The sequence below is a fragment of the Phalacrocorax aristotelis genome, chromosome 7 (genome assembly GCF_949628215.1).
Source record: "Phalacrocorax aristotelis chromosome 7, bGulAri2.1, whole genome shotgun sequence".
Classification (NCBI taxonomy): Eukaryota; Metazoa; Chordata; class Aves; order Suliformes; family Phalacrocoracidae; genus Phalacrocorax; species Phalacrocorax aristotelis.
The window spans coordinates 39,458,578-39,475,681 of NC_134282.1; the positions used below are offsets into that span (position 1 = coordinate 39,458,578).

The 17,104-nt window shown below is 38.5% G+C and overlaps 1 protein-coding gene across 2 annotated transcripts in view; it reads right to left on the reverse strand.

Moving 5' to 3' along the window:
- Positions 1-15,994, reverse strand: part of LIPC (lipase C, hepatic type) — a 79,505-nt gene extending 63,511 nt beyond the window's left edge. The window contains exon 1 of one of the 2 annotated variants that reach the window (XM_075100248.1): positions 15,878-15,994. In XM_075100248.1, the coding sequence (XP_074956349.1) occupies positions 15,878-15,959 (82 nt within the window). In that variant the 5' untranslated portion in view covers positions 15,960-15,994. The remainder of the gene's footprint in view (positions 1-15,877) is intronic. The other variant, XM_075100249.1, reaches the window with a different exon arrangement.
- Positions 15,995-17,104: the final 1,110 nt, after the last annotated feature.

Sequence of the window (17,104 nt, forward strand, 5' to 3'; positions counted from 1 at the left end):
CACCTCACAATTAGGGAGGGACATAGACAAAACAGAGACATAACAGCAACTGTAAGAACTTTAACAAGGGCAAATGTCAGCTTTTGCACCTGGAGCATGACAACCCTGGATGTACTTACAGACTAGGGAATGAGAGGCTGGAGAGCAGAGCTGTGGAGATGCATCTGGGTTTCCGGTCAAGAAGTTGAACATGAGCCAACAGTGTCCCCTGGCAGCCAAGAGGGCTGTCTTGGGGTGCATCAAGCACTTTACTGCTAACTGGTCAAAGGAGGTGATTGTCCTGCTCCTCTCTGCTGGTGTGGCCTCACCTTGAGTACTGTTTGCAGTTCTGGATGCCACAGTATATTAGGGATACAATGCTACTAAAGAGGGTCCAGACGAGGGCCACGAAGTTGGTGAAGGGTTTAGAGGGGAAGCAGGATGAGGAGTGGCTGAAATCACTTTGTTTAGTCAGCCTGGAGAAGAGGGGAGACCTCATCGTGTTCTACCGTTTCCTCACAAGGGAAGGAGGAGAAGCAGGTAGGTGCTGATCTCTTTGTTGACCAGTGATAGGACCCAAGCAAATGGCAGGAAGATGTGCCAGGGGAGGTTTAGGTTGGATATTAGGAAAAGGTTCTTCACCCAGAGGGTGGTGGAACAGGCTCCCCAGGGAGGCAGCCACGGCGCCAAGCCTGACGATATTCAGGAAGCACTTGGACAATGCCCTCAGAGACGTGTTGTGAATTTTGGGGTTCTCCTACGCAGGGACAGGAGTTGGACTTAATGATCTTTGTGGGTCCATTCCAGCTCAGGACATTCTATGACTGATTCTGTGATACCTTGTAGCTGTTCCCTGGTGTCAGAAAATTAAGTGTCTCAATAATTAAAATGCTACAGATGTGCATTGTTGCAAATTGCAGAAAATGACTGAGACTGTTGGCAGCTAGTGCCACATCTTAGTTTATGGCACTTCCATTTCAAGAAGCAGAGATTACAAATAAAAAACCAGTGGCCTTGATTCATCCTCCTAATGGTACTACTACTGAGGGAGTGAAGAACAGAATTTTTATGCTATTCATATATTAGTTTTAGAGGAAATATATTGCTGTCTGCAGTGTAATGAAGAAAATATCTTCAAGAATGGGACCAGAAGGCTAAAGATATGGATTCCAGTCCTGGCACTGAATACTGTCTAATAGTATCTAGAAGACTGAGGTTTTTGTGTCTGATTTAATGCAGAGGCAATAATACTGATCACAATAAAACTGTGACCATTATTATTACTTGTGCTTTGGAGGAGTAGAGTTCTACTTAAGAAGTTTGAGTGGTACTTAAAGGATGGCATACAGTCAAAAAGGAGCTGGCTGACCATTGCAGCCACTAGGCACGATGTGTTGCATCACATGGAAAGGACTGATATATCTTAGGGTTCTTATTTCTAGCTCTGTGGTCTGACATTTGGCTGTATGAAAATATATACAGAATGAGCGTGCGTTGCAAGTGGAGCTTTTGGTGAAGCTGCAACCTTTCAGTAACAGTCACAAAACTTGAATGTAGCACAGAGCAGCCCAGGCAACCCCCAATCTGGATGCTAGCTCTTGTTAACTTTCAGCTGGTAGGTTGCGTGTCCAGCTAATGAAGAGCTGCCACTTGTCTAGCTGCACTGAGTTGGGTCTTGAGTTTTTGCAAATATAGCAGTGTGTGTTTGGTGTTTCTCACTCTCTGCTTTTCACCTTTGTAAGGAATGATAGCTAGAGACACATCTGTATCTTTATGACTTTCCATTGTTTCCAACTTGATGCCAATAGAGAATGCCTTGGTTTTGGAGGCGAATCCTTCAGGTGTCAGGTTCTTATATATTAGGCTCCACAATAAATATTTTACAGGTTTTACTTTTTATAATATGTTATTTTTTGTCTCATGATATAATTTTACTTACTTTTTGTAGAAAAATTGTATCGAGACTAAAGGTGATGTGTGGATTATCTTGTGAACCCAAAATAGCTGATTTTAACAGATTTTCCGTCTCCCCTCTTGCAAACAAATCCTTCCTCTGATCTGTAGCAGTGCTTTTTACTGATGAGAGCCATTGCCAGGCTTCCTTGTTGCAGGACTTTGTTAGAAATGTGCCAAACACACAAAAGTGATGGCTTACTGGGCTTTCATCTGTTCTTATCCAATTTCACAATTAGGATCAGTATTTTGTTTGGAGCTCTGTGATTCAGTTCAGATCGCTCTAATTCTCAACGGAGGAGCTGCTCATAAGGGGAAAAATTCGATACTCATACGGACTTGTCTTCAAATTCCTACATAAAACATAACTTAAAAGACTTGTGTTGTAACCGAGATGGGGTATGAATTATTTGTAACCTGCTAGAAAGTTTGAAATGTAGCACCGCTGTAGTAAGTAAGACCAGATGCCTTCCCTTTTTATTAAGATTCTCTTCGGATATTTATAGAATTCCTTTGTTTTGGAACAGTTTCATCATATCTCTCCTTCAATAGATCATTTGGTGCAAAGATCAGCCATAATTTTACCAAAAGCTTATTCACATGCAGTGGACCTGTGTTCCTAAAGAGGAACTAGTTCTCTGATTCTTTCAGAGATGTTAGCAAATTCTGCACATATTGAGTGCCTTTTAGCTGCAGGTAAAGAATTCAACAGCTTGTGGCAGTGGTAATTAGCGCTAATAATTACTTCAGTGACCTGCCTTGGCTTTAAAATGCCTGACAGAGACTACCCTGCCTTTGAATGATAGAGATTTTATTACTGTGCCTGTCTGAATAGGGATACTCATGCCTTCATGTCTCTGTGTTTAGTGATCGCACACAACTAACTGGGTGCTTCTCTGTGAATGAAGGCGAAGTGGGTGGTGTTGAGTAATCAGAAGGAAAAAAGGCAAAGACATCTCTCAAAAATACTACACCAGAATTCCATTATTAGCGGGAATTCTGTTGTAGGTTAAATAGCCTTATTAAAACCACAAATAATAGGAAAGCAATTAGAATACGAATTGGATTACTCATAATTAAACTTTTTCTCTAGTTTTGGTACTTTTTGCATGGTTAGTTTGCTAAATTTGTACAGAGGGTCTGAAAGAAATGAAAGGTTTAATTTGAACAAGTACCCAAAAAGCTCTGAGGTACGAGATTTTTATTTTATCTGTCTAATAGTTTGCTGATGCGGCAGAAAACAATTGTATTTTCAGGGAAATTTCCCTAGATCTTTCCAATGTAAATATTATTCAGAATAGCCAGAAGAAAATAGTTACAATCTTTTATGAGCTGTTTTTGGAATGGTAAATTAGTCCCTTTGAATTCTCTTTCTTTTCGTAAAGTGATTTTTGGAAATCAAACAGTTAAATTAGAGGGGGAGGTGTCTTTAAAATTCTAATAGAGCCAAGAATTATAAAGAAAATCACTGTAGTCATACACAGAAAAGCAAAGGTTAAATTCTATTTTTTCCTACGCAAGAATTAGTGGAGAATGCATCACAGAAACTGCTAGGATTACCCCAAAGTTTTAATGGTGTAAATTACATGAGAATCTGGTCGCTTCAGTCTTCAGGATTTGGGAGGAATTTTTAGAAAAATCAATAAATTAATATGCCTCGGCTGAATGTGAGAAGTGTCTTCCACTGTTTCGTCAGCTCCAATAATGATACTGGTACTTACTCCTTTGTAAACTGGTATAATGTTTTAGGGTTTTTCAAAGACTATTATTCTTAAATTAGATGATGGGAAGTCTGATAAGGCAGACTGCTTTTTTTCATTGAGGATGAAAACTTAAAAATTAAACAAAAAGTAGGGATTCAATTGTTAGGGCCTTTAATTCCTATTTGGATGTTTGGCTTCTCACATCTTACTGCCACCCAATTATTGCTGACCTCCTATAGTTCCCATCATTGTCCCAGCACAGCTGGTTGCTTAGTTGTGTAGTAAAAAAGCTCAGGGAGCTGACCCAGCTAAAAAGAGGGATAACCAGGGAAAAATAGGATTCTTTTTCAACTGGATCATTTTCCAAGCTGTTTTGCTGCAAGCAGATATACTGGGACAATGGAGATGCTTATGAAATGCCTGCAACAGTGGGCTGAGGCAAGGGCTGCTTAAATTGTTCATGTCTCTAAGTGTGTAATGAACTACAACCTTTCCCTTTGTCTTCAAAACATCTGCCATTGCTGAACATTGGTTAACTACAAAACATAAAAATCAGCTGAGTCCTTGATTTTCTGTTACATTCTTAATTTGGCATAACTCATGTCCTTAGTCTCATTTTGGATACACTGTAAAGGCCATTCTAAAAATCAAAGAGCAAAGAATATTCATATTTGATTGCCTTATTATGCAGCACAGTTATGGACTGAGGGACTAACTTGCTGCTGAGCAAGAGGGAAAATGGTGTTTTACGGCATTTTCCAAGTACTTACACCAACCAAGAGCATGTAAATTTTAATCAAGATAGAAATTTCCAGGCAGTGTCAGCTCACAGGAAATCCAAGGGGAAATCTACTACCAGCTTTAATAAGAATTTATTTTACCTAGAATAATTTCAATCATAATTAATTTTCCTTAGGCTAAAATCAAATAACATTTTAATCACATACAGAAATATCTGAAACACACAATATTCCATCTGGAAATTTTAGGAATCCAGAGATTTCTTTCTGTAGAACAACAGTTAAAAGTTGTGTGGTTGTGTGTACTTTGAAAAACAAAAATACAGGTAGTCAGTAGCTGAGTTGTTAGTTGAAGTAGATTATTGAGCAACCACGAAACAAATCTTCAGTCACTTGTTAAAGACTCAAGACTCTTTTGTTGAGATTACTCTGGACTTGGTTCAGAATGTCTAAAGAGGCACTCAAAACCAATGATGCGCTGGGGTGGCAGAGTGCTAAATGCTTATCTGAGGCATACTCTGTAAGAGGCACTGCCGAGATCAGAGTACCTAGTCCCTGAGCAGATGCAATGCAATTCAGGTGTCTGAGAATTTGGTTCCCTTCTGCATGTCAGGATAATCATATTCAGAGTATCCAAAACCAGAAGTGGTGTGGGGTTTTTGGTGAGTTTTTTTTCTATTTGGTTTTTTAGCAAGTTTAAGAACAAACATTGATACTATATAAGGGGAAAGTAATCGCAAAAATTTCTTGTAGGCCCAGAAATACCAGCTATTTGATGGTACTCAGGGGAGTGACATTTTGTTTAAATAAATGACTAGATATGTCTTAAGGCCATACAGGTATCCTCAATGGAATTCATTGATGCGCGCTTAATGTTTTGTAATGGTGAATATTTTTCCAAATATATATAGTCCTCAAAACTGGACTAGAAAGATAGAAAAGGGCACAAAATCATAAGAGAAAAACCAAACAAGTCCAAAGTGCAACTCCTATGAATTTACTAAAATTCCAGAGTTGGTTTCGGGAGAAGGGATGTGCAAAGGGTCGTCTAGGTTGGAATATAATATGTCAGAGTCCTGCTTTTATTTTTATTCTATAAGAACCTCTGCAATAATTGTGTACATTTCTGCTATCTAATATTCCAAATATCACAGTCGCTACACTCAGCAAATTACACCATATCCTGGCCCTACTGAAGAATACAGTGTAGTCTGCAGTCCTTCCCACTGCCACTTAATTTGACCTATGATTTAGGGAGATTAAAATAGAAAGCATCACAGTTGTCTCTTTTGGGAGCTGGATGAAAGACTAAGTTTTGCCCATGCGCTTCAGTTAAGAATCTCCATTGCATTCCTTACAAACACTGATACTACAAAGCCAGAGGGTGCTGAGCCATTTCTTGGCTGAAGGTATTGAAGAAAGCATGTCGCTCCTTTAAATTAACATATTAAAGTAAAACATCACATTACGGTCGTGTAGCATATAAGAAGAGACCAAGACTATTAAATGGCAAGCAGGAGGATCATGCAGAACTCCTCTCTTCAGGAAGGAGTGCAAGGATTGCAGACAGGAAAGGAACATGAAGTTTTTGGAAAGCATGAATCCTAAAGGTATCTGTGCGCTAGGAAAAATGTGGAAACCTCCCAGTACTCTCTGTGGGACAGACTATTCTACTGGTGTGTAAAATGGAGGCTGAAGGTCACAAATTCACCTGTAGTAAACAAAATCTCATATTTAGTATGAATCCTAAGCGTATTTGAAATACTGTTATTTATTGGCCAGAAGAATTCTTTCAAGGTTTCTTTTTTGATAGTAACTATGGTGTGTCCTAGAGAGCAATACGCACAGCTCAACTGGAACCAGTTGGAAGACTGTCTTTTTGGAGACGGCAATGCCCAGACACTCTCACTGTTACATTGCAGAGTACTGTAGTATGCAAGCGAGCTTGGGGATAATGAAGTACTTACTACCCATTCTGAGTAAATATGGCAGAGTTGCTATCATAACAGTCAATGAAACACAGAACAGCAATTTCAGCACTACACACTGAAATATTTTGTTTAGGAACCTTTTTTAGAGCCTTATTGGTCAAGCTATATACAAAGTCTTCTGATAGAAACATGTCATTTTACTATCTCAGCTTTCATGACTCTTTGACGCCAGCTACTGACAGCAATGATTTATTATGTCCCTTACAAAAACTGTTCCGAATTAAAAAAACAAGATTTAATTGCTATTCACAGGTAAGCATGATGGATAGAGAGCACAGTAGATTTTTAGATGATGTGACACATGGCTTTCCATGTGCTTTCTAGCACAGCAGAGGTCCAGTCACTAATGCTGAGTGTTTTATATTGATTTTCTAAGCTCCATTCTTTATTTTAGGTCTAGACTCTAGTTTTACAACTTGCCATGCTCATTTCTGCAGCCAGAGAATTAAATAATCTAGTCACAGGTCCCTCCATTTGCTCTGTACTCTGGAGGGAGGAATGCATCATGTTCATTAAACCCTCTACCCCATCTTGAAAATATACAAAAGCTACTTTGGAGTTACTTTCAAGCATCAGAGAACACATTCTTCTACTTGTTGCAGTTGGTCCATAATTTGAACAGCATATTTGGGGATTATTGCACAGATAGAGACTGTGAAAGTCTTGTTCTTGATGGTGGACCGCTGCTCTAGGTCATGCTACACCAACTTATTCTCATTTGCATAAATGCCTAAAATGCAATTAGGGCTGTCACGTTTCCTTGCAGTTTAGCTAGGCATTGTTGTGTAGGTGGCAATCTACATGTTGTCACAGACACAAGCTATTTTAGTCAAGATCAGTTATGAAATTTTACAGATGTTTGAAAGGTGTGAAAACAGCTGACTCGTGAATTGCAGAAGAACAGAGATATTGCAGCATTAATAGTGACTGCAATCTAGGATTATGCATTTAAAAAGATTTAAGTAGCTACTAAAAGCTTGATTCAAGAACTGTAGAAGGCTTTTCGGGATTCTTACATAATGTGTTTCAGTAAGAACGATGCATACTTTACAAGTCATGTATCTGGCATGATAAACTGGAGGGTAAAGCCTTTCCATTTGTCCTAAAGATATTGCTAATCCGTATTGCTATTTCTTCCTCACAGTTTAGGGGCTGAAAGCAATACACTGCTTCAGTAATAGTAATCAGTTTTAGAAATGCAGTAGCTTTTATATCATTCTGAAAATAATGATAATTGTAGATACTATCCAACACTCTTTCACGTGAATAAACTTTTTAAAATTTTCCTTGGAAGGTTGTAGGCCCTGGGGTGAAAGCACTGCCTCCATAATGCCATTTCTCGTGAATAAGATTTGCCCAAACAAAATTCCTCCTTTAAAATATCAGTTTCTGCCATGTGCTTTGTCTTGCTATTATCAACCCCTAAAAAGGAAATCCTGAAGCGATTGGCACTGTCATCTTAAATTAAAAGTACAAGTGAGACAAATAAGAAAACTAGGAATTCTACTTCACAAAAACAAATAAAATCATAAACTGGAAATATAATCAAGTTACTTCCTTCTTAATTCATAAATAGAGCTCCAAACTTTCCTCGCTGAAAGCACGTTAAATTTAATTATTATTTTTTATAACAACTCATAGAATTTTAAACAAAGGTCAGATCTGGACACGATTTAGTCTGCAGTCATGACATTGACTTGTCTGGCCAATAAATTAATTAGTCAATGAATTGCCAGGTTACTAAATCGGAATGTATTTTGATAATTTTTAGTATAGTTTTTTATTAATATAACTAAGGAATGCGCACCCCCCCACACTGATTTGAAAGAATCCCTAATCTGAGTGGCTTTTGGAAGTGCAGATTGGCAAACATGGAGTTACACCTTAGTTGACATCATCTCTTATGACCTGCTGTTGCTCAAAGGGGACAAGAGTGGTGCTCGAAAGAGTGAAAAAAGTCCTTCAGTCAGATACTACAGATCATTTTCAGAGAGATGCATAAAGTAGAGCCACAGGTTATTTACTATACACAAGATTTTAGACTGAAAAATTTAATCTTAGCAGTGTTTCTGTATATTTCTTTACAAGATTAGCCCTAAGATATGGGAAAACATGAGAGTGTAGCAGAATTTTATGGGAGTTCTTTGACTCCAGAGGCAAGGCAAAATCAAATATGTTTTTCTTTTTGTCCATGGCCCTGCTCTGTCATCATCTTGCCCATGGTTAAGTAACTTCGTCTATGAGCAGTCTCTATCAGTTTTGCTTACTCAGTAAAGCAATATGTAAAATTAGAATCGATCTTTTCTTCAAATACTTCAAGATAGCTGAAATTTTGAGGATCTCTCTAATAAAAATTGATCCTTTAGTGGGACATGCTTGTTTTATTCCAGAGAGCAATAGGTGGTTAAATACCCTCTCTACACGGTCAATATTTCTAGATTCCTTTTTTGTAATTTCCTTTCTGTTATTTACCTGATAGCTATTTGTTGCACTTGGAAAACAGCATGAAGCCTGGAGACCACATATAACAGTATTGTTGATAAAAGAGACAAATGGCTTTTACTGGACTGGGCAAGCGACTCAGAGAGGGCAGGAGAATGTCTGCCAGTATTTTTAGGCAACAACTCCCATTTGCACAACTATGAAGCAACCGTATTTTATTAGCAGCATTTCAGCACTAGCAAAATCTTTCATTGGCTCATTGTAATGGGAACGTGTAAGGCTGTGCAGTCCTGTGCACCTAGTGCTTCCTGGGTGTATTATCAATTATAAACTTTTTAAAAGAACCAACAAGAAGGATGTCATAGTAATGAAACCAAAAAAAGTGTACATTTTTTCTAGAAGAAAGGCTGAAAAGTGTGAAAGCAGTAATCTTTTAGTTGGAATAGTAAAATTTTTTTTGCAAGAACTGTAATCCACATTTGGCCTATTGCCAAAGCAGTGAACTTTATCACCCAGCCTTGGCATGTGCAGCTGTATGACCGCTTCTGTCTCTTATGCCAATTAGTGCTTGTGTTGCCAGGAAATCTTAATCATGCTGCTTGGAAATGACTGCTGGCACATCTGCCTGCTGGCAAGACAGTCCACTGTCAAAGGAGTCTGAGTTAGCTTCAGCAAACAGTGTCTTAGCTCTAGATAATGTATAGGAAAATCTCAGTGAGGTAAGGCCACCCTAGGAGACCATACGGTGTTATAAGGTACATCATCAATATTGCACTGCTGTTGATGCAACTGTATTTCTAACCCAGAAGTTCTATGTGCATTAGGCATAACTAGCTTTTCCAAATTGAAATGTGCAGTATAAACTTAGAGTAAACAACAAGATAAGCATAAAAATGTTCTCTTTAATAATGAATATTTTATTGATAGTTCTTTGCATTAAAATTTTATGTTAGAAAAGAACTGGAACTTTCTCTATTTTGAACAGAAAAGGAAGAAAAGCAGTAAGAAATTAAGTTGCACAGCCACATTAGCAAGAAATGGTCTATATGTTCAAGTTTCTCAAGTGTATTATTAGCTCAACCACTACTCATACACTAGGAGTCAGAAGACGGTAATGCCTTAGTCAAGTAAATTACACCTCGTCATTAAGATTTTCAGTCACTTGCATTAGTAGAAATATTGAAACCTGTTTTATGCATGGAAAGTTCCTTTGTCAGTCAAGCTCCCATTATTGTCTCTTCATGACAAAAAGCAAAGGGTCTTCAATTAGTTAGACTACAGTTATATTTTGGATTCTGTGGTGTGAAAATTTATGCCTGAAATTATAACTGTAGATTTTTCCAGGTGCCAAAAGGAAAAAATCTGTTTCAGATTATTGAAATTTTGGTAGAACTCTAAAAGAGTCTTGAGAGTATTGCAAAAGCTGTGTAAACGTAGAGTATTTCTGAAACACGGCCACTCAGAAAATGGCACAAATACATTTGTAGAACCTTTCATAATAATAGCATAACGCAGTACCTTGGTGTAAATGGTTAGTGCCCTAACATCTGATCATTCAGCTTTGAGGACTTCTAGGACCAATATTTTGGTATGGCATAAAAATTAGCTCCTTAGCCCCTGTTTAAATAGAAGTGACCTGAATTTCAAGGTCAGTCGTGACACACAAACTCCATTGAAGTAAATTAGCACAATTAATGCTTTTTAGATCTTTTCTATAGGCTGTAATCATGGTATGTTTGTGTTTCAAGACAAGGCAGAGAGAATAATTTTTCATCCAGCTTAAATAAAGATATTCCAGATATTAAAATCCGACATTTTCTGACAATCAAGAGCTTGATAGAGAAGAGACATCCTTGAAACAACATTTACTACTGCATTTAAATAGCGTTAGAGCAAACATTCAATTCTAGCACAGTGCTTATCCATGAAACTTAGCTGTTACCTTGTACTCTGTCATTTGCAGACAACAACTGCTCATCACACAGGGAAGGTCATAGAGACTCACTTTTGCTTGATTTTGCATCCACAATGCCTGCATGAGCTGATAAGTTCAAACAGTTTTTTCTGTGGAATTTGGTCTTGTTTGAGCACCAGCACTAAACACAAGAGAGTACCACCTTCCCACTTGGTTCAACGAGCAACCCTGGGCCTGTCACTGCCTGACTTATGAGCCTGTCTGCACTAGCTACTGAACAGATAAAAGCATAGCCCTGAAACAGCCAGCGTATGTACGCCGAGAAATGCAAAAAGGCTTGGTAGCAGACGTGAGGAGGTGACAGTAGTGGAGGGCTGGGAAGAGAGGCCATGGAATGCCTCTCAGAATGAGGAGGATCCTAGCAAGTATTGTGTAAGGTACGTGAGGAAACTAGAGAGTGCTGGGACATCCACGGGTACCCCGGGGGCACTAACTCGTGGACTAATTGAGAAATGTAGAGATGTTGTAGAGATGGGGAGAAGGAAGTGAAAACTTTGGGAGAGGAATGCAATGGAAGCACAGCTGTAGTTTAGGACATCTTTAAGATGTGTAGGATCTAAGTGATTGGAAATGAAACTTAGTTCTGCTGGTCAGGGAAGTGCTTATCCTAAATACAGCCAGCCGTCAAAACATGGTTTGTAACTAGTGCGCAACTTATGAGGCAGTTGATTTGTGTACCTGAGGAGAGTGGAAAGGTCTGTGCTCCAATTGAGTTTTAAATTATATTTGGACGTTATAGCCAGAGATTTTAAAATAGTAAAGATTACTGTGCCATTCTGTTGCATGAAAGGAATTGAGTTTGCTATTTTAGCTTTCCTTCTGTGCTGGGAAACTATAATTTTATCTCAAACTAGAAAAAGGAGTATTATCCTGTAAGCCTGTTAGCTTCAGTCTCCGTTCTTCCGTCATTTAATATAAACCAAATCACACATAATTAATGGAAACCTAAGGCAGAGATTGTTATTGCACCGAATATACTTCATTTTTAGTGTATATTGTACTTCATTTTTAGTGTCTATTTTGTGCTACATTTTTAGACTTTAAACACATGATAGTAAAAGTTATAGTCACCGTAAACGTCAAAGGTACCGTCTCATCATAGTAGACTTCAGGTCTCCAACTCTGCAGTTTAAATGCATTTGACCACTGCAGGTTAGATGACTTTTAAATTTTCAGCTTCAGGTACAAATTACGCTGTTAGTTTTTCAGATATTACAGTGTACTCCATGTACACAGCATTCAACTTAGGACTTTTAGCTCGGCTTTGGAGGATTTGATATACTCAACTCATCTTTTATGGGTCCATAATACAACTGGCGAATAAAGAAAACGTAACACCTCTTCAGATTTATGACTTAAAGCACAGTGGAAATGCACAACTAAGACGTTACCTTCATTTTAGGCCAAAAAAGGTGTTGCTCAGCTCCAGCTGAGAGACTGCCAAATAAAAAGAGCTAGCTCAAGACCATGCGTTTTTATATCAGCTACTGAATAATTCTGGTCTACACAATGAAGTGGAATAATGGAATATAGTCCCACCTAGATTTATGTTTTCAAGAGGAGAATAAAAGTAAATAAAAGGCTATGTTGAAATTTTTTTACACTGTTTTAGAAAGAATCATCTCGGCTCAAGTTAGGGAGGTAAGTTCTAGGTTCCTATTGCTAGCCTTTTTCTGGGATGCTGCTTTTATATTATGAACCTTTGCCAAAAATGCCAAGGTTATTTCCTGCTATATAAATATAGAAGAAAACCGTGGCATTTCAGAAACAGTCTGTGGCTTTTTAGAGAATAATCTCTCTGTGTGCCATAAATGTTACGTCGTATTTGCTTGGTAATGCAGGCCGTCTTATTTTACATACTTAAGTATAAAACAAGAACCTATAGGTATTTATGTGCATACCTCACTGAATCACAGGTTGGAAGGGACCTCAGGGATCATCTAGTTCAACCTTTCTAGGGAGAGCGCAGTCTAGATAAGATGGCCCAGCTCCCTGTCCAGATGACTCTTGAAGGTGTCCAACGTGGCACAGTCAACCACTTCCCTGGGGAGATTATTCCAATGGTTGACTGTCCTCACTGTGAAAAAGTTTCCTCTGGTGTCCAGTCAGAATCTCCCCAAGAGCAACTTGTGTCCATTCCCCCTTGTCCTCTCCATGGGACTCCTACTTGCAAAAAGGGAGTCTCCATCTTCTTTGTAACTATCCCTTAAGTACTGGTACATGGTGATGGGAGCCCCTCTGAGCCTCCTTTTCTCAAGGCCGAATAAACCCAGTTCTCCCAGCCTATCCTCGTATGGCAGGCTTCCCAGTCCTTTGATCATCTTGGTGGCCCTTCTCTGGACCCCTTCTAGCCTGTCCACATCCTTTTTGTATAGCGGGGACCAGAACTGTACACAGTACTCCAGGTGTGGCCTGACAAGCGCTGAGTAGAGCGGGATGATGACTTCTTTCTCTCTGCTGGTGATGGCCTTTTTGAGGCAAGTCAGCATCCTGTTAGCCGCAGCAGTGCACAGTTCACTCATGTGAGCAAGGCTTCTTGCTATGCTTACTTCCCGTTCTATTATAGGGTATAAAGTAGCTTTGTGGTTCCAATAGAGAGTTCTTGAAGAAGTCGTAGCACCTTTGTGTTCCATGGAGGCTGCCTACGGAATGCCTCGTATTTGAGCCCTGAGTGAACAGAGTTTTGTTCCTCGAAAATCTAAAATCCTAAATGCTAAAATTCAAAATCAATTTGTTTGTTATTACAAAAAAGATTTACATACTGCTATCTACAGTGATTTACCTGCTGCAGTCTTATTCCTATAAATTCTCTTTTTGTAGTGTAATTTCTTTTACGCTGTAGATGGATAGAGTGATAAAAAGAAAATTGATAGTAAGTGAAGCCACTTACTTTATTTGCTCGGTACAAATAAATGAGAAGGACTTCTACACAGTGATTGCTCTTTTAGCTTGTGCTAAAATTTCGTGCGAGCTAGTGAGCATTAGAAACGATTTCTCATACTGTTCATTGCTACAGTTCCTGTGAAAGCAAAAATAAGGAAGCTCCTAGGTGCACGAATATTCATGTAACATACACAGTATGCTCACTTGACAGTATTAATGTCCTCCCATGTAGGGCTAAAAGTCTTTTTACTCCCCATTTTCAGTGAGAAGTAATGCTTTATTGCCGTTTGCGTATGCCTTTGTGGCAAATGGATTTGTCTCTTTGAGAAGTGAAATGGGGAGAAAGAGTCCTCGATGTGTCTAGGTGTGGGCAACACACTTTTGATGTTTTGCGGAAAGGGAGAACTAGCTGACCTAAACTGATAAATCAAATGGTAACAGAAATACGGTGAAGTTCTGAGAAGAGGTAATGGCATTATCTTCTGGCCAAAGTTGCTGTAACACCGTTGGCTTGGGGAAGGAGGCCAAGACAGTGATAGGTACAGAACTATACTTTGGTGTCAATCGGTAGTTAGAATTAGTGTTGCACACATTTAAAACTGAAAGGAGACGAGTATTTGAGATCAACATAATGGAATATCAGGACGTTTATCTTTGTACCTACTCTCTGTAGCAGAGCTGTTTAAGCTGTGGACGGCCTCCAGGTGAAAACAGAGACCTGCATTTTTAGACCCATATCTGTTTTCTTCAGTCTTTTGCTTAACATCCTAAAACTAGGTGTATCTGCTAATGCTATTATGACATATGACTGCTCTCTTGTGGACCAGAAGCAAGGTTAAGCAAACAAGGGAAGTCCGGTGACGTAAGACTCCTAGGTCATGAGGGTGAAGCGGAATGGAGAGAGCGAAATGACTGACCTTGATATAACTGGTGCCACATCTAGTGGGAGAATGTGAGCTGTCATAAGGCAAGAGCTGTTTTACTGTAAAAGCGGTGCACTGAATTCCTGTTTGCCTGCGTTTGTATCTAAGGTGAATTAAACCTTAAGCACACGGTGGGGTCTTAATAGATCTGTGCAAAGTTGTAACATGTCTCAAACTCAAAATTACAGAATTTGATCAGAGTTTCTAAAGAGCTTGCTAATGTTCAGCAACTGTTAAGGAGGTGCAGGCCTTGCTGGCTGATAAACCAGGCCAAGTTATGGCAGTAATAGAAATTCCCTGTTCTAATTGAATTTTAGTTCAATGAGTTTATATGGTTCAACACAAAACCCAAGTGACCTTTTAAATGTGGAGAATCAAAGAAACCTGGTCCTGTGTCTTTTAAATTGAAATCGCTGTGCCTATTACATTAAAGAATTACTATTCCAAGATTTCTAAAGCTATTAACAGAAATGCAACACATATAGCTACAGAAAGAGGCCATAATTCTATGACTCTATAGCTTGCTCTATTTCCAGGTAAGGAGAAAGCTACATTTATCCCTTCCACATTTGGAGCATTAGAAATGCAGTCATATAGGAGAGAAAACTAATGCTTAATGATGAAGGCAGACATGGAGTTGTCTTCGTCAGTCACATTACAGCGGTTTTAAGAAATGTAGTTGTGTGATGTGCTGTCATACTCAAGTCACATAGCTACTCACATAATGTGCAAAGTCACAGAGACATATAGAAAATATTTAGTCAATCATCTAAATTATTAAGATCTTCCACACTGTTTCTCTGCAAAGCATACTGCAGCTGCCTCTCTTTAACTCAAAGATACTCATCACACTTGAGGTGAAAGGCAGCGTACATTAACAAGATCAGAAAATGAAAGCTTAAACACTGTCGAATAGTTAGAACTGGTAATTCATAATAAGGTAGTGAATTTCATTTATAGAATATTTCCTGTCCAAGTAGATTATATCTAATATCAATTCCATGTATATTTTCAAACTGACACGTATTTATATTACCTTTAGCAGCAGTTTTACTTAAGGTCAGATTACCTTAAATCTGTAATCTCAGAATGTATAGCATGCAGCTGAAATGTTTGTTTTACGTAGACAACTATATTTTTCAATAAACACAAACAGTTATAAATGTAATATTTTACATGTATAGCGCGCAAAAAAACCCAGTGCCCATGGTGGTAAAGACGTCATTAATTTTTATAGAATAAACATTTTAAAAGTTCATGATCACTATTATGTTTGATACGGCATTACCTTCTTTCTTTCCTCCATATGAATTTGCTGGTGTGATGATACAAGAAAGCAACAAAAAAGAGCGAAGTTGGAAACTTTTCATTTCTTTTTGCTGAAAGAGATTTGTGGAATGCGGTACTAAATTCTGCCAAGAGGTGGGAAAAGGAGATAGTGATCAACGCTTTGCAAGAAATTCTTTGCCCATTAATCATTAACCTTGAATTCTGTACACTGATCCGCTGTTTCCTTTATGGAAGGGAAAACAGAGTTTTTCTCTTTCCAGCTTTTTTACTTAACTTTACTTGTGGCAAAAAAGAGCTGGAACTAGATCCTCTTACCTTGCTTAACAGGTCTCAGCTCTGAACACCGCAGACCTGACGCTGTTTCTTCTCTGAAATGCTGCTAAAAGCCATGGGAACCCAGCTTACATTTAGTTGGCCACCAGCTCAGGATGAGCACATTGCAAAATAACCAGTAGAGCTGAAGGTTAATGTATTTCATTAGTATAAACAAATCCCAACGGGGAAAAAGAAAAATTCTATATATAATAACATTTTATTTAACTGATGAAATTGGTACCAGCGTTTGTAAAGTCACAGAATGGTTCCTTTTAAATTAAGTGAACAATTTTTGTCACATAAGAAATTAACTAATGAAGCACAATTAACTAACATATCGCTCCATTAACAGTAAAAAATCATAAGGAAGTGTACGCTGTAAATGTAGGAGTCACTTCAGAGAAAAGTCCAGTAATAATATGTTATGTTTTATACTGTAAATTAAAGCAGAAGCTTAATCACAGCAGTGTGTATAAATGCCGGAATGAATACGTGCGCGCTGCAAAGAGTGACAGAGCAAAAAATACTCTTGGCTGGACATTAAATATTCCTGCCCATGCAGGACCAAAAGCTACCCTCGGAACCTTGTTACCCTCACCCTGTAGCATTACATTTTTTGCATATCAGTCAATGATATTAAGACATACTGTAGCTCATTTCGTAGAGGTACTATTTAGTAATGAGTAAATGACTAAAGCTACTCATTTAGTACTGTAGCTCATGTAGTAAAGGTACTAAGAACCAATTATGATGTAGCTATGTCAGCAGAGGCTTTAGGATGGGCTGCAGATTGACCTGCTTTTCCACTAATCTTTGGCTTTTCATCGTATGTATGCTAATTTTGCCAACCTCTATTGCTACCTGCATACCTGAACTAGTATATAATTAGTCAGATGATAACTGTATACCT